This window comes from Stegodyphus dumicola, chromosome 3 (genome assembly GCF_044657685.1).
Source record: "Stegodyphus dumicola isolate Sdum_Otavi_A_Nest chromosome 3, ASM4465768v1".
In the NCBI taxonomy this organism is placed as follows: Eukaryota; Metazoa; Arthropoda; class Arachnida; order Araneae; family Eresidae; genus Stegodyphus; species Stegodyphus dumicola.
In genome coordinates this window covers 160,423,661-160,443,118 of record NC_140770.1, presented here as the reverse complement: position 1 = coordinate 160,443,118, position 19,458 = coordinate 160,423,661, and the positions used below count along the sequence as shown (strand labels likewise).

Here is a 19,458-nt window from a genome sequence, read left to right as displayed (position 1 = left end):
AGGAATTACTTTGCTTGTTTTGTTGTTTAGATGATAGAATGACTGAATGTATTAAGATTAATTTGAAGTTTCTGTGCGATTTGGAACGAAAGGGGAAAAGAGCATTAATTGACTGGTGTGTAAATGAAGGTTTACTTAGTAGCCATTTTCTGGACAGTGCGGAGGATATTTTTTACTCTTATTTTTGTGAATTTATGTGGCGACGACGATATATAGATTTGAGTTCAAATAATTTTAGGAAGTTTTTGGATGCTGTTAGGGAATTTTGTGTGCTACAGACTGAAGATGAAGAAATTTCTAAATAAAGTAAGTAGATATTTGCTTCGTGTAGTTTGTTAGATGCATAAGAGGTTTTTCTTTTTTTATGTTATTTTATTGTTTGGTTTAAAATGTAGTTTATTGAGATTATGTATTTTTTGTTTGCCTCTACTGTAGAATTGGGTGCTTCTTTGACTGTTTAAATAAAAATATATTGATGTACAAAGTCAAGGAAGTGCACAATGCCAAGTTTGTGCAATTCTCTGATTTTTTTTGAGGGAGGTGAAAATAGGTCGACGTGTACATAGGATACCGAGTTTGTGCAATTCTTTGAGTTGTTATTTTGTCTTTGTGTAGCGGCAATTTTTGGGGCTAAAATTGCCACTACACAAAGCCAAAATAACCAGTCGAAGAATTGCACAAACTCAGTTTCCATGTACCACCAAAAATCGCCAATTTTTGCCAAGGGGTACCCGTAAACATACTTTTACTGAAACATTCATGTTTTCTTGCCCAGCAAAATGTTCTTAAACATATCAAATGATTCCTATCCACATAAGATTTTAATAGCTTTAAAATTTTTTCATACATAAATAATTGTAATCTTGAATCTTGGGAATAATTGTAATCTTGAATCTTGGATCCATGGCGGCTACTTAGGTATGCAGCTACAAAGAGCTTTTACCTATCATTGGGATGCCCGATGGCCTCTGTTGTAGTTAAAAATAAGCACTACATGCTGCATGAAATAAAATTTTATGCAAAATCAAAACGTATACTCAAACACGGCGTGAAAACCTAGGCGATGGAATCTGGTTGGCAGGTGAGAAGAAATGTTGAAGAGATCACTGAAGTAATCATAGTAGAGAGCAATTAAATGGCATAAATTCGGTAAGGAATTCAAGTGATATTATTTTCGGAAATCGTCTTGTGAAGGTAAAAGTTCAAATTGTGATTTGAACGCTTATTCAGGGTTTTCAGATAAGAAATCTTCAGAATTTAAAATAATTTTAATATGCAGCATTGTGATGATAAGTACATGCTCTTTTATAAGGCTGAATTATCGTTGGGTCATAGTTAGCAATTTATCTAATATCCGAACAGCTGGAATTTAAAATTAAAATAAAAAAGTTATGAGAGCTGATTAAAATGAATTCTTGACATTCGGTATCATGAGATCTTCATGAAGTTGAGAATTACGAATAAACCAATGTGCATTAAGCCACTAGTGAATTGTGAATAAACCAGTGTCCAATGTGCATTCAAGATTACAATGGCTCTGAGAATTCTGTTTTGAAAGACAAGAATTTCTTATGATAGCTTTTAGAAGCAGTTGCCCAGGTAGGAGATTCGTAGAATAGAATAGGTCGAATTAGTGAAATATAAAGAGTTATTTTTAATTAGAGGTGAAGTTTTGAGCACCTTCCTATTAGATTATAAGTTGCCATATATGCCACATTGGCTTTAGAGAGAGCATAATTTACATGTTGTTTAAATCCAATATGATCCCAAGATATTTAACAGAGTAAGCTGTAGTGATAAGTTCTTTAATGAGGTGTAATAATTGTATAATGTATGAAATGATATTGGAAGGTATTTTTTCTTTTCTTCTAGCATGCCTTCATGCAATGGTAACATACTCAGCACGTATTCGAGAGGTTCAGGCCACCTATTCTATGATCACTGGATCCATCTACTATTTGAGCAAACAATATTGACCAAAAAAAAAAAAAAAAAAACAGTATCATCAGCCGGCTTCAACTTAATGTATAAAGCCATTTTGTGGTTCTCAATTGATGGGCGGGTGGTTTCATTTGACTTTATTGAGAGGGAACAGGGAGCTTTAGACTAATCTCAGTACAAAAGATTTACAAAATTTATGGTGTATGCCAGCTAAAGCTCTAGGAATATTCTCCCATCATTTCACTAACTCACACGCTGTATTTGTAGTTAAAAAAAAAAAAAAAAAATGGCACAAAACAGTATTATGACTAAAATGCAGCAGCAGAATATGCTGCTGTGTTATGTGGAGGAAAATCCTGTTTTTTTTTTGGGGGGGGGAAGGTTAACGGAGGAATTTAAGGAATTTCTTTTTTAAGAAGAAAATAAAATGAGATGTTCTAAAAATCTTTTTAGAACTAAACAATTTTAAATATTTAAATTTATAATATGGCAATTGCAAACTAAGTTTTGTTTTCCCATGCTCATATTAAAACTGTGTTTTCATACATTTTATTTTGCCGTTAATATTAGAAAAATATTTCTTTAAGTAAGAATTTGAAAGAAAATATTTCTTAATATTTCTTCCTTTCTTTTTATTTCCTCTTTCTATGAAAATTATTTCTTTAAGGAAATGAAATAAATTCATTTGTTCATTACAGTATAATCGATTGCTGCTGCATTCAGCTATCATACATGTATTAAAATATTTTATTTTAAATAATTTATTCTATAGTTAATATTATAGTAAATAATATTTCAGTATAAAATTTATATCCAAATTTATAATCAGCTATTCTGTATGTGTAATTAATACATATCGCAATTTTTTTAATACATATACAGTCAAAAGTCTTTAATCCAGACTCCTCTGGACTTCGGCGATTCCAGATTATCGATTTTTCTGGATTATAGATCATCAGTTTAAATCTAGTAAGATGGCATGCAGAAATTATACAATTAAAAATATGAAGTCGTAATTTATGAAACAAAGAGCAATTGTGATCTAAAGGGTATCAAAACTTACAAAAAAAAGCTTAATATTTATTTGTTTACTTTATTAAACATTTCTTTCAACGCGCTCATGCGTAAAGCATACATTATACATAGTCGAAATTAGAATATTGCAATCAGAAAACTATGTTATGTGTATTCGTGATATTTATAATGACGAAGAAATTGATTTAAATCATACCGGAGTACATTGAGATGAAACACTACATTTAGTAAGTAATTATAGTCGAATAAAATAAAAACATCTGCCCTGAAGATGAGCATAGTGCTGACAGATCAACTTCCAGTTCATTGCGCGCGCGACGTTCCCCCCCTCTGCAGAACAGCGTGAAATTTATAAATAGATTTCAGAATGATTAGAGAAACAAATCACTTTCTTCGTGTCTTTATCCATTTTTTGCAGGAATACCACTTCTTGTTTAATGGACATCGGAATATGCTTTCGCTTTGTAGATCCTTTGGCAGCTTCAGAATCGGAAATTCTATTTGACATAAACAAAAGTTCAAGCTTACTTTTTATAAAATTGCTCCAACAGTCTGCAAAAAATAATAAGCCGTATCCAATTAGAAGATTAAGGAACAACGCAATCTGCAACATTAACTGAAATAGATTATTTTAGCTTAGCTTATACCATCCGTTATACATTAAACGCGCATGCGTAAATGTATTATGCGCATGCGTTAACGCATGTGCAGAAAGTTTGTAGCTTTGAGGTCCGGATTACAGATCATTCCGGATTATGAACGTCCGTATTAAAGACTTTTGACTGTGTTAGTAATACATTTTTTTAATATTACTTAACTGCTATTTTACTTTCTTATATATGTAAGAACTGCTTATTTTAAACATACTTCCTTCTCAAAAGATTTTATTCTGTGAAAGTTAAAAGATAGCAATAGTATTTTCACAATGGATGTGCTAAAGTAAAAATAATCAATGAAGGTCTCCTGCAGCTGAAGAAGTTCCTTGTCACACCAGTTTTAACACTTTGACACTTTAAATTGAAAACTGTAATAATAATTAATACAGTACAAAGTCCGTAATCCGGACTTGTCGGGACTTCGGCGATTCCGGATTAGGGATTTTTCTGGGTTATAGATCATCAATTTAAATCTGGTAAGATGGCATGCAGAAATTATACAATTAAAAATATGAAACCGTAATTTATGAAATAAAGAGCAATTATGATCTAAAGGGTATCAAAATTTACAAAAGAAAGCTTAATATTTATTTGTTTACTTTATTAACCATTTCTTTCAATGTAAGTTGTTTAAGTTACTTTGTTTTTTGTGCTAATACTTTCTCTTTAATTCTAGAAACAGACATAATTTCTTGTTCATAAGACAAAGTTCCACTGTTCAAGTCCTGTAATTGCTGTGTCGAGAATACGGACTAACTTGTCAATCGAAATTCTTTAGTTTTCAATAACCTCTCTGTCACTTTCTTCACTATCGGAAGTGCGCATGTGTATACGCTTAATCAGCTTTATGCGCATGCGTAAGTTTGAGGCCTGGATTATAGATCATTCTGGATTATGTACTTTGTACTATATTTCTTACGGTATAAAACTGAGAACTCTGCTGTAAATGGTTCATTCTTACGGATTTTTCTTTTTTTTAAGAGCCCAAAGCAGCATTAGCTCAGAAGGGCTGTTAATTTTGTTTTGGCATTTTGCATCGATTCACTGTAAATGTCCGTATTATTATTGCCCTCTATTATATTTAAAGAAATTAAATAATGAAGAATCTGCACAAATGTATGTATGTTTCTCGCATTGTGATAAAACAATGGTACCAGAGCTATCAAATTTTGAATAACATAATCCAGGTTTTGTACGGTCCTTAAAAGTCCTTAAATATTTTGGAATCGTTTTTTGGTTCTTAAAAATCCTTAATTTTGGCCCAAATCAGTAGAAGGTCCTTAATTTTAATCACCTGAAATTTCTGTCTGTTTTTACATCTGCCATTTTGAGTGTGAATTAGCATTTTGGAGGAATATTTTTGGCGATTCACTGACGTAAATTGTTATCTTTTGAATGGGTTCATGGGTTATAATTTGGGTCATTTCTATTTCTAATATAAATGATGAGATACTTGAGTTCTAAGCAAGAAGTGAAACATAAGCATTTCGAAATTCATTTTTTCTAATTAAAAGCTCTTAAACAACTTTTCATTTTTGGTGATGTGAATTCTTTTATTAAATTGTCCTAAATTTGGTGACTTGTCAACATTTTGGCTATTTTAAGATCAGTTTCTATAGAAAATTTTTAATTCTGAGATCTGAGAATTTTTCGACCATTTTTTTAAAACATCATAAAATTGATAAATTTTATTAAAATATTGGTAATATATTGAAATTATATTTAAAAAATAACATTAAAATGAAACATTTTTATTTTTCGCTGTCACATTCTAAAGTTTCATTTTGGCAACTTATTATACAATATTTTGAATCTGGAAATTAAACAAGCTATAATGCTGTAAAGCATAATTTATGAAGCAGCTCTTAGCAAAAGCAAAATTAGATATGTAATTAATTTAAAATGTCTTCTTTTTAATTCTTTCATAGTAAGCGTTTTCCCCATGTAATTGTCTCAGAATATGCATCAATTTTCTCTATAAAATTAATTTTACACTTTTTCCCTCCCCTTTTTTTTTCCAAAATACTTCTGGTTTTTTGCTGTTACAGAATTACTAGGGATAATTTTTCTTTAGTATTTTAGGCATTGCACTTCGAAAGTTTAGAAGGATTTGAAGGCAAGATTGTAGATTAGGTATTTTTTTTTTTTTTTAAGCAGACAATATGCAACGCCTTCAATGGGAATCAAACCATGGACCTCTGGAATATGCGCCTAGCGTTCAGACCACTGCACCACGAAGGCATGCAAAGAAAGTGGGAGAAATACCTTATATACTCCCCCTTTTATAGGGCAACTAAGATTTCTATAAGACCCAATCGCCAAATCCTGGGTTTGGAGAGTTATCATCCACTGCCCTTTTAGTTCGGGCACCGCTGTAGAGACATTAAGTATTTTTTTTATAGCAGGCAAGAAGAAAAAAATGCGACGGCTTTGCCGGAAGTCAAACTACGGACCTCTGGAATATGCGCCCAGCATGCAGACCACCACATGACGAAGGCATGCAAGAAGGTGGAAGAAATACCATATAAGATTTAAAGACCCACGATTCTAGAAGATTCGAGAAATATGTGACAAAATGAAAAATGTCTCCATGGTATGGACACATAAATGATGTATTTTACAGAAAGTTTGAGATTAATTCTTACATTTTGGAGAACGTCTGGAAGAACAATGAAAACATAATATTTGTATGTTTTACTTCTGCTAGTAGAATCTTTTTCTTAATGTGTTTATCTTCCCTTTATTTTCTCTACTTTTCACTAGACACAAGCATAAAAAATATCAAAAATGCTTGTAATCTTATCACTTGGGCAGGCATTAGAGAAAGGGTTTTCTTTATTAATAAAGAAATTGAAAACTGACGATTTATAAGATTCATATAATATGTCTTAATGCATCATATGCAGAGCTGGCATGAGGCATTTGCCCACCTGATGCAATCTCTGTGGATCCTAAATTCTGCTGCTTTCTAAATTCTGCTTCCAATGAAGTACATTTAGTAAGGAAAGCCGAATAAAATAAAATCATCTGCTCTGAAGATAAGGATAGTGCTGACAGATCAACTTCCAGTTCATTGCACGCCACGTTGTCCCCTCCTCCCCCCGCAAAGCAGCGTGAAATTGATAAACAGATTTCGGAATGATTAGAGAATCAAAGGATATGCCTTTATCCATCTTTTGCAGCAATTCCACTTTTTGTTTGATGGACATCGAAACATGCTTTCACTTTGTAGATCCTTTGGTAGCTCCAGAATCGAAAATTCTTTTTGACATTATCGGAAGTTCAAGCTTACTTTTATAAAATTGCTCTAACAGTCTGCAAAAAATAATAAGCCGGATCCAATTAGAAGATTAAGGAACAACACAATCTGCAACTTTAACTGAAATAGATAATTAGATAATTTTAGCTTAGCTTATACCTTCTGTTATACAGTTAACACGCATGTGTAAACATATTATGCGCATGTGTAGACACATATGCGCATGCGTTAATGCAATATGCGTTGACACATGCGCAGAACGTTTGTAGCTTTGAGGTCTGGATTATGGACATCCGGATTAAAGACTTTTGACTGTATATTTCATATTTCTTCTGAATGTTCATATTACTAAAGAAATAAAATTAGCCACTTTTTTATACATTCTAAATGCATTTAGTGTTTTTTAGAATAACAGAAATCTTTAATTAAAATCCAAAAATTCTAAAATGAAAAGGAAATGTGTTGGAAGAAAGAAAGATAGAGTTACTGATGCAGATTAAATTAAAATTAAATTGTGTAATCTTTGACCACTAGTCCATATTTTTAGTTTGAATATGACTGTTCTTGTCTAATTAACTCACCGTGATCTGTAATTGATTTTGTTAGCATCAGAATCTGTCTTTATGTTCTAAGTTCTTTTTGAATAAGAGGCTTCTTTAAACTTTTGTCTGATATTGTAGTTACATAGCGATAATTTGCTTCATGTCTGTTGGGGGTTTGGGACTATTTTAACTTTTACCAGATCAAGTAAACCCTCATAGGTGCATTGTGGAGAGGTTGACAAGTTAGGAGATAAAGCACGCAGAAACTAACGAGAGCATTTGTTTGTGTATTGAGACAAATCTCTAATTGTTAGTAAAGATGCTTAAAGAGAAGGAAATCTATATAAACTAGCTTAAATGTTTGGGAAGGCTTCAAATTAAAATGACGGATAAATATTTTGTTGAGTGTTGTTGTTACAAAACATAAATGTTTTGTAGCTTTAAATGTGTAAATATCCTAATATTGTTTAAGAATCAATGTCATAAATTACATGTATAAACTGGGAAATTTTATTAGATTTTGATTTTAATAGAGCTTTTTTAACAAATATTTTTTAAAAATTAAAATTTAATAGTGGCCATGTAAATCCATAATGACTAAGGTTATCTAATTACCTAATTTATTTATTTATAACTAATTGCTTACCCTTAAAAATTAATTCTACATATTAAAGCGACTTATTGTCTTTGATTAATACTCACTGTGGTCACAAGATAAAACACAAAAATGTAAAAATTCAAGTAAAACTTATTCTTTGCATTTAGTGAGACTTAAACACAAAACAACTTATCACCTCTGCTGCTTTAATAGCTTATTGGAACCTTAAAGTATATTAACTGGGTTACAAAACCTGGAACTTTACACAAAACTATGGTACAAACTGCATCAAACAGAGCCTGACTAACTTTCAACACTTGCCCAGCTGTGCCTACACCAGGCCTTTCAGTTTTGTTCTAATCAGCAGGTCTCTCTCTCTAGACAAGCAGCAGCAGTGACAACATTCAGTCTTTTGTTATGAATCATGCTGTTTATCATCTTACTTCTCATTTTTATCTATGACATTCGACATAAAATCTACCTGCTATTTACTAAACCTCTAGACGACCAAGTATGTGACAAAATGAGACATGAAAAAAAAAAAAAAAAAAATCAACATAAAGCTAACCATTAGTAAAATGTCAATTTCACTTTTTCCAAATATGTCCAACTATTATAAGTAATATAACTTATTATAAGTGTAAATGCAAACTATCCTTATCTTCAGGGCAGATGTTTTTATTTTATTTGGCTTATAATTCCTTACTAAATGTAGTATTTCATCTCGATGTACTTTGTCTTTGATATGATTTAAATCAAATTCCTCATCATTATAATTCGCTTCCGATAGTGAATTATGGAAAACGAAAAAATTTTGATTGACAAATTAGTCGGTATTCTCGACACAGCAATTATAGGACTTGAACAGTGGAAATTTTTAACTAAAGAAGAAATTATGTCTGTTTATAGAATTAAAGAGAATGTATTATCACATAAAAAACGAAGCAACTTAAACAACTTACATTGAAAGAAATGGTTAATAAAGTAAACAAATAAATATTAAGCTTTTTTTTTTGTAAATTTTGATACCCTTTAGATCATAATTGTTCTTTATTTCATAAATTACGGTTTCATATTTTTAACTTTACAATTTCTGCATGCCATCTTACCAGATTTAAACTGATGATCTATAATCCGGAAAAATTGATAATCCGGAATCACCAAAGTCCCGACGAGTCCGGATTAATGACTTTTGACTGTAATTGATTACAAAAGACTGAGGGTTTCATGAAGAAACCCTCAGTCTTATAGCATTGCTACTTTATAACATAATACAATAATAATGCAGTATCATTCTGCTAATAAGCCCACCAGCAGCCAAGCGGTAAAGTTGCTGAATGGTGGTAGTTCGGTCTGAGGTTCGAATCTCGCAAACGGGCTGGCTGTATTTCTGTTTTTGTGGTTTTCTTCCAGTTGTAACGTGTAAGGGGATTTTTTTAATGTTTTGCGTATCTTTAGAATTTCCAATACACAGTCTTGTATGCTGGAGATGAATTTTTTTTTCCCCTGTTTATTCCATACAGTGTTGCCATTGCTTGCTTTAAAATCATTGAGTTTCTTAATCAAAAACTCATAAATGCTTTACAAAATATGAAATAGATATTAAAACAAATTCCCATTTCCAAATTTGGGCTTCCAGATGCCTGTATTCGGGTGGAATAATACATTATTCAAAATTTGATGGTTCTAGGTACCTTTGTTTTATCACAATGCGAGAAACATATATGCATTTATGCAGCTTCTTATTTAATTTCTTTAAATATAATATTTGGTTGCAACAGTTTAAAAAGTGAACCGACATTTAAAGTTTTCAACGCAAATATTTTTCCCATGCTTTCCACAACTTCCGTACTCGCAGAATATGGGATGTTGGGCAGACCTGTTTTTCACTAGCAGCCCACAAACTGCAGCTGACTCTCAAAGCGTAGACTAGGTGTCCTGGTTCAAGTCCTGGCAAGGGCATTGCACATATTTGACGTCTCTTGCTTCAAAATAAACTAATGGCTCTACAATGTAGAAAAACTTCTAAAGTTTTTCATACATTAACCCAAATAGGAATATTATCTAGAGGTGTCTCAGAAACACTGAAACCATTACTGAACCTTTTCATGAATGTTGTTTCTTAATTTTTTTTTTTTTTTTTTTTTTTTTGAAAATTTACATTTGTATTGGAAATATTTAATGTATGTTTATTTTTAATCAGAGATATGCCAAGTGTTGGCTGAGTAAGGTCTGTACTTAAGATTAGAAATAAGAGAAGTTAAATTAAATTGCAGTAAATTAGCAATTAATGAAAAAAAAAAGAAATAAACTAAAGCAGTAAGCATGATTCTGTTTTGAATGCCTTAAAAAGTGAGTTATATTTTTTAATTTTAACTTTCGAGGAATGGTACTTTATCTAATCTTTTTCAGTGAATCATAAATTCTATGAATTATCTCTGTGAATGATAATTCATAGAGTTACATGCAATACCAAACAGTGTGAGACTTGAAAAGGGAATTTCGAGAATAAAAATGGCTACCAAAACATAATGAGATGTGATTGCCAGATTTGAGGGCAGATAAAGGAAAAGTATATAAGGAATAAAAAAAAATTGAAACAATTTCTGTGAATTTTCTACAGAAATTGACAGTGCCCTTACCAAGAATAGAACACATGACTTTCCAGTAACGATTTTATTGTGCGGAAAAAATATAGTTCAGGGTACCCCTTGGCGAAAATTGCTAATTTTTTGGCACCATTCCTGTTTACGTGCAATGCCCTCCCAAGTAAATTGGCATCTAAAACATGATTTAAACATAAAAAAATTGTAATCTTAATAAATTACATTTTAAATCAGAAAAAAACAAGGAAATAACATAAAAATGGAAATACATGTTATCTAATCTGCATACTACAAAAAGGAAATATCGACTTAACCTTAATCAGAAATTTATGTGTCTTTGGCGTGTGGCGCACAGAATTAATTAACTGCATCAATAAACTGTTTAAAATTATTAGAACTAGAATCTTTATACTGCCGTTGCCACATAAATTCACAAAAATATCCTCCATAGTGCCAGACTGTCGGTGGCATTTCTTTCAAAAATCCCTTTTTATTACACCCTGCATAACTTCAATAGTGTTGATGAGCTCTGGTTTCCGGGTCCTTAAATGTCACTGCATGATTTATTGAGGGAGGTGAACAAAGCCATTTATACCTTTTATTTACACACCAGTCAATCATTGCTTTCATTTCCATTCATTCCAAATCATACAGAAACTTCAGGTTATTACTGGTAGCCATTTTACGGTGTGAAGCACAAAATAAGCAATATAATATACTTCCTAATTGACATTCAATGTAGAAATAAGCCTTGAGAAATATTCTCCCAACAATCAAATTCAGTCTTGATCATGCATTACAACCAATCATGTCATGATAGAGTTTCCAAAACATACACCATAAAATACTCAGGTTATCATAAATAAACAATAACTTGATGATAAATGAAACAAAAACTTGCCGATAATCCAAAGGGTACCCCAAAATATAGACTATCCTATTGTGCTTATCATTAGCTTACCAGTGCTTATCAGAAAAATGCATTAGTTTCTTACAAATTCATTACTTTAGAAATGCTTATTTAATTTTAATAATTTTTCATTGTGTTTTTCATCCTTAGCACCTTGCAGTTCAACACGTCTGCAGTAAAACAGACTGGAGAAACATTTTTTGAGAAAAATGAGCGTCTGAAGAGGCCACTTTCTCCTCATTTATCAATATACAAGTAAGCAATTTTTCTGTCTACAGCGATGATTTTCAAGGGAAGATAATCTGGGAAGGTGCTTTTTTTTTTTTCCCCTGTATTTACACTACACATGGCATATGTGTGTGCATGGAAAAGATTTTCCTTCTGGCTTTCACCATATGAAAATATTTAACTAAAATTTCGTATTTTTTAAAATTTAAAATTGATATCTTTTTATATTTCTAATCTAGTGTTATTCAGTTTCTCTGTCAGAAAATCAGTAAATATGATTGCATGCGATATTTCAAGTGATAACTATTTTTAGCAATTAAATTAGAAATAGATGCCTCCTGTGCTTTTCCATAATCGAATAATCCAATCCAATCCTAGAAATAGATGCCTGTGTTATTTTTACGCAAAGTAACATTATATTTCAGAAGTTCATTAGGATTTGAATAATCAGACCAAATGAAGAAGAGAACTTGAAACTTTATTGAAGCATTAACGATTTTTACAGATGCAGAGAAAAAACAAAATATTAAAAATAGGTCATTGTGCATAATACAGAGAAAATTATCAGATATTACTAAGTTCCTGAGTTCACAAAGGCTAGAAAAATAGAATTCTGTTATCTATTATTATAGCCTTTGTTACTAATATTTAAAGCTTTCCAATCTTAAGAGCAATGCTGGAATTGAGGTTTGCATCACAGTTAATTACAGATGATAGAGAACTAGAATATAATGAAAATTAATAAACAATTTAACTGCAGTTTGTGAAATATTAGCTAGCACCTTATACTGACCCATTGTCTTCATAACAAAACTGAAAAAAAAAAAAAAAAAAAAAAAAAAGTAATGTAGTTTAATAATACTCTAATTGAAAATGCATGGATGTTGAAAAAAAGAGCTACTTATAAAATTATGAAATTAAAAAAAGGAGTGATATGTAAATAACTTGGATGTTTCAGGCTCAGAAATCTAAGTTTGACATATTGTCAGGATTGGTCAATGAAACATTTCTCTAAAATTTCTTTTGGGTTGTGCTGTAAAGTATTTTTAAAATTTACTGAAGTTTTTGATGTTTCCCATTTTTGGTAACTTACCAACTTTTATGTAATTCATTTCATACAATATAATGAAAATTTTAAGTTTGATATACCATCAATGAATGTAGATACTTGAAATGATCTCTTGAACTGGCATTTATTTTATAATCCATCTTTTTTACATAATACAGTAGTACCTCCTGTAAATGACATTTCCTAACAAGGGACGCCTCTATTTAAAAGCCAATCTTTTGGTCTGTGTCCCTTTGAATTAGGCACATATTTATCTCTTAATAAGGGGCACCTGTATTTAAGGGACTAAATGTCTGGTCTAGTGGGTGTCCCTTATTGGGAGGTGCTACTGTATAATGAGGTAGCTTATTTGTATGATAATGATATATGTATCTGTAGGCAAACACCTCTAAGGAATGCAAAATTACACAGGGAGGATTTTTAGCAGTTTTAAAAATTAGGCATGATTAGTTTTTAGGCTGTTTAATTCAGCATTATTTTTCTTCACCATATCAGTTTAGTAAAAATTTTTTTGTACTACATTAAAACCAGTTGTTGTATTGTCTATGTAATTCATGGAAGGATGGTTGTCAGAGTCTCAAGGAGATTGGACTTCTACCTCCACCCCAGTTTCGAGGAAGAGCACATCGGGTGGTGGTCCAAGGGTCTCTGATTCCTCTCTCCTAGCATTAAACCACACAAGAGGATTTTTGGTTTGCCATGTATTTAGAGTGCACTCATGCTGCAAATACCCTATGCATGGTGTTCTTGCCTTGAATACTGATGCCGGAGAAGGTATCAGTATTCAAGGCTAGGCACTGATGCCTTCTCTGGAATTTGAACCTGGGCCCTTCGGTACCATAGTAGGCTCCTGTAACCACTATACCGTCTGGGTGCCGATTAAAATCAGTTAATGAAAAAATTGGAATAAAACTGAAATTATTAACAACTGTATAACCAATGGATTGAGAGGGAAATATTTAGATAGTGTTTTAAATAACAGTCATTGATTTTTAGTGTCAATGTGAATATGTTCATATGTGAATAGAATTCAAAAATTGACAGCATGTTTATTTTCTAAATTGTTTCAGTTGTTATTTTTACATGACATTAATTTTAAAATGTATATTTTTGTTCTAATGGTTTAATCTGTATTTCTATGGTAACCAGTTGAAAATATTGTATTTTTTTAGCTTAAGATACATTTTTAATATAAATTTTGCTGAAAAAGTAGTATATCTTGGAATCTATGAAGTTTTAAATTTGTAGAATTTTCCGTATTACTAATCCAAAATTTTTTCAATTACTAATTTAAATAAAAATATTCCTTTTTTATTTAAATTAGCCATTAAAAAGTCAAAAATCTATTATTAAAAGTGTAATTACTAGATTTTATTTTAGCATTTTTATTTTGTTTGCTTCAAATCAATTCCCGCCTCCCATCATTGGTATTAAATTAAAAAAGATATGTTCTAGAATTGAAGAAATATGACTGATAATAAGTAATTTTTCACTGTAGAAGCTGTTTTTAAGGGGTGTGATTTATTCAGCTCCTAAACTAGTTTAGACATACTTGATCATAATATTAAACCTTGTTTCAAAAACTTTCTATGCATATTTAACACTAGAATTACGGTGGTCTTTGTATACCTAGAATTACGGCAGGTGTCATTTTGACCCCTTGATAAGATATCTGCATATTTCTCTATATGATATATTTGTGAAAAAGAGATTAAAATAACGCAAATTATGACAACTACAGTTTATTTTAAAGAATATAGAGACTTTGCAGGTAAGTAGTCAAATAATGAACAAGCATTTAAATATTTCCGTTGAAAAATGTAATTTTTTTTCCCCCATTTTTGATAGCTTACATTTCAGAAACCCAGGAAATAAAATGTATAAATATTTATGCAAAATTTTTCTAAAAAAGTGGTTTTTAATCCAAATATTAAAGAATTTTAAAACAAACTTTTTGCTGTAAAGAGTACATAGAAATAGAAATATATAGAAATATTTTATTTACAGATAATATGTTAGTCAAGCACACACACTTATCTTTCTGATTTTTGTGTACAATATCCCACATACATATTTATTACAGTTGTTGCAAATATTAGAAGTTTTGTTACCTTTGCATTTCCTTACTTGACATCCCCCCCCTTTTTTTTTTTTTTTTTTTTTTTTGATTCCATCCACAGAGCCACTTGAAGAGAGAACAAATTTGTTTTTACTAGATATATGTTCTTCTCTTAGTTCTTCTGCCAAATGCAATAGAAAATCCTTTCCGCTGATATTTTCTTTTGTAACTTCCTTATACAGAATCCACACATTTATGCCTGCTAAGTCCAATATATTGTAGAATACATGTACTGGCCAACGGCGTGATGGTGCTTTCATAGAGTACTTCTTGCCATTTGATCCAAAACATCTATCCCGAATTTTGTAGAATTGTAAAACTGTATTACATCAGGAACCTTCTTTCGATTAGATTCAAATTCAACTGATGAATGGAGTGTACTTAACAAAATTACGCTTTTGTTCCTTTTGCCTTGATATAATGGTGTGTATTTAATTATGGCAAAGCACACTAGGGCTATCTGCCTAGGGGAAGGGATGCCTTCGTGGAGGACTTTCTAAGGGAAACTGGCTCGTATACATGTTACACATTGGGAAAACCACGAAAACACCCATGCAGTCAGCCTGTTCGTGGGATTCAAACCTCGGACCGAACTACCAGTGTTCAGCGACTTTACCGCTCGGCCACTGGTGGGCCCCTTGATAAATGTTATATAGTCGTGTTTCATCAGAACTGAAGAAAAAAGTTCTTTTCTTACATTTTTGAAACTACAGGAAATTTCTCTTTTTGCACGATTTACTGTTCCAACATGGTCCAATTTTTTTTTTTTTTATTTTAGGGATTTCGCAAGTTTTATTGATGTAACAAAACTGTCTGTAGTTATATTTCGGCCAGTATTTTTGTAAGGATCAACCAAGTGATTTACTACGTTCTCTCTAAACTTTGATCACTTGGTGTCATTTCATATTTTCCTAAATATAGAACTCTGTTTAATGAGTATTTTGTCCTAACGTCTACTGCTAGCCGAAATTTTATTCCGAATTTATCGGGCTTGTTAGGCATATACTGCAAAAAATGGCATCTTGTTTTTTGTAGGGAATAACTGTTCATCAATTGTAATGTTTTCATTTGGTTTGTAGCAAAGCTTACAGTTTTCTATAAAAGTATTCCATACCTCGGATATTGGTGCAAATTTATCACACTACAAACGTGAAGACCTTGTCAGTTTATTATCAAAACGAAGAAATTTCATAATTTCCAGAAACCTATCTCTACTCATAGTTTCATGAAAAAACTTTGGTCTCCAAGTCTTGGACCACAAACTAAGAATTAGTAAGCCCTTGGCGGCTAATGCCTCCCCACCTTACGTACAACAACGCTATGAATGCTTCCAGTTCTGCTAATAAAATAGTAAAAGAGTCATTATGAAGTTTACGCTTGGCTTCAGCATCAGTACACGCCTTTATGACACGTAAAATGTTTTCATTTATTATTAACTTCCATGCACTAAGAGCATGGAAGTTAATAATAAATGAAAACAAATGTGACGTTTAGCATAGGATGTCGGTCCTGCATTTTCTCGCAAGATATTTTGCAAGGGTGGCTGACCAGAAGTATTTGAAGTATTTTCAATTTTCCATACAGTTCCATCACTAGCAATTTCTTTACAAGTGTTAGTCTGAATTTCGTTGAATTTCATATTCCTTTTGAGGGTCTACTAGTTCCCGCTTTGGCATTCTTAGCTACGGCAGAATTTGAACTCGTAGAAAGAAATCCATTTGTACTTTCACTTGAGCTAGAGAATGATATTGCCTGATTACTCTCAATAATAAATTCAGAATCACAAGATGTTCCATCTCCATCTCCATCTTTATCTGTAGAATTATTTTCAATTTCAGAACCGGAATCAGCATCAGATAGTTCTTGTATTAGTTTCACGATTTCTTCATGTGTTAGCACTTTTCTACGCGCCATTAGTACGTCACTATAATAAATTCATGTAAACAGAATAAAATTTTCCACTAAAACTTGTTATGAATAATAAACAAAATATCTACGAAAAATCTACAAACATTCAGCTCGTAATAATCTCTTTTATCTGTTTTCTTCCGCAAAGAAAAGTATTGCACATATTTCAAATCATGTGACTGGCGATGTGAAGCAATGCAGACCCACCATATTCTTTTCCTTTGTTTGTATTTTATTTAGCAGATGCAAATAAAAATAGTTTACAGAAGTAACAGTGTTCAGGTAATTCAATGGAATGTATTCACATTTCTTTTCTCTCGCAGGGGTCAAAATGACACCTGTCGTATTTCTAGGTATAATTATTTGTTAGGGCTAAAATAAAAATACGATTTTCGTGAAATCTTTACTATTTCGTAAATCACAATGATTTAGAAACAGTCGAGAAAAGATTAAGATATTTGCGGAAAAAAAAAAGAAGAGCTGTCAGAGATAAAATTTGCTAGATGTCAAAATGACACCTTCCATAATTCTAGTGTTAATTAAATGTATCATATATTTTGACAGGAAATAATAAAAAGAGGAAGTCTTCATTTATATACTGTAAAATGTGAATTTTTTTGCTTTTAATACTTTCTGACGTAATCAAATAAAACTGTTCCAGCATTAATAGGTTTCACGTGATCCCACACATGAGAAGCATTAAGATATTGCATGTCATGTAGTAAACATAGATCGATAAACGAGCAAATATGTGTTTATTGTATTCACATGTTTAGTTTATGCTACAGATTGTTTCCATCTAGGCCCTTGGGATTTAAAATTCATCAAAGGTGGATTATTTCGTAACAGTGGATCGGTTTCTAATAATACATCAATCAATGTGTGTGAAAGATGAGAATGACTGTCTAACTAGGAATGTTTTACGAAAGGTCCTGTGAAGCTATTGACAAAGCCAATGCAGCAGTTTGAAGGATAATATTTGGAGTTTCCTTCATTAGTGGTAGTATTTGCTGTGTTCCTGGAGCAGTTCAAATCTTGTTTTTTAAAAAAGCTCAAATATTGTTAAAAAAATTTGAAAAATCAAAATGGTACTTGTTTTAAAAAATGAAGTATCAGAAGGTCCCATAGATGCTTTTCTGCCATGAAGAAGAGTGCTTACAATGGAAGGGAGTGAGTTGAAACCATTTGCTGCATTATGAAGTAAGAGGAGATGCTTTTTCTGTGATGCCTAGAGAGATACAAGAGAAAAGTGCCTATAATTTTATTGTCTAACAAAACAGCAAGCATGCAGATTTACCAGTTATCCAAAACCCCTTAAAATTCAGTTTACACTCTATAACCAGTAAGGTTATAAAGGGAATATTTTTCGGACCACGAAGGTCTTTTGGTGATGGACTTTAAAGACGTAAAAGTGGAGACAAATGCTGTGTGCTTAAAGGTATACCGAACAAGCTACACAAAACCATTAAATTAAACAACTTAGCATGTTTCTGTTTGGCAGATTTTGTTACATGACAGTGCTCGTTCACATATCGCTATTATTATGCAGCATATATTAATTTAGAAAGGACAGGAAGTCTGCACCATCCAGCTTATAGTCCTGATTTGCCATTATTTGGACTTTTATTAAAAAATGCTCTGTAAGGGCATTAATTCTGGTCTGATGAAGATGTCATACCTACAGTTATCAAATAGTTGAATGCTAAGTAAAATTCTTTTTTGCAGGTGATATTTTTCACTATCTTCACTGTCAGCAACACATGCATTTCAATACTTACAAAGACTTCTCATGAATCCTAATACATTCTTGCTTTATTATGCATTGCTTTATTTTATTTCTGGCATACTTGTGGGTAAATCTTTTTCTTTGCTTTAATGAAGGCACTTGAGTAAGTGTCATTAGGTCACTTTATCATGCTTAAATATTACAAGTACTGTAATATGTTTTAAGGCATAAATTTAGATGTATAAGACATATATGACAACTTATGTGTATGAAAAATGTTAATCACTAAAACTTTATTTCAATATATAAAGATGTAATCTCTGTGTTGAAAAAATATTCTATTTATCTCATTTTATTTTATGTGATATAAATAACAAATAAAATGGTTTTCATTTGAAGTTGTTTAATTTTGCTTGTTCATTTTAATTTACATTAATTATATTAATTTTTATTCCAGACCACAGCTTACATCAATATTGTCCGTTACTCATAGATTTACTGGTTTAGTGCTATCTGGTGGTACGTATTAATATATGAAATATCAAATTTTGCACTATGTTTTGTTGTCATAGGTAAAGCTTCCTTAAAAAAGTACTTAAAAATGTATTGGTTGATGTATGATATTAGCCCATTATCAGTGTATTAGTAAGGTGTACAAGAACTGTCTAAAATGTATCTGACTTTTGGCCGGGAAAAATAAATTACTTACATGATGGGATTGGGAGCCTAATTCCCTTCAAAGTAGGCCCTTTGTACCTCCACACACTTAGCCCACTGATCTATCCACTGCCAAAAACACTTTTAGAAAGTTTCTTTTGGAGTGGCATCAATTTCCACCATCATTCTGCATTTTCTCTTTTC

General features: G+C 31.6%; 1 protein-coding gene across 1 annotated transcript in view; it reads left to right on the top strand.

Annotated features, from left to right (window-relative positions):
* The window catches only part of LOC118185459 (succinate dehydrogenase cytochrome b560 subunit, mitochondrial-like), a 55,653-nt gene that overhangs the window by 16,510 nt on the left and 19,685 nt on the right, over positions 1 to 19,458 (top strand). Inside the window, exons 3-4 of the mRNA XM_035355308.2 lie at positions 11,698 to 11,802; positions 19,055 to 19,116. Coding sequence (XP_035211199.1) covers positions 11,698 to 11,802; positions 19,055 to 19,116 — 167 coding nt within the window. The remainder of the gene's footprint in view (positions 1 to 11,697; positions 11,803 to 19,054; positions 19,117 to 19,458) is intronic.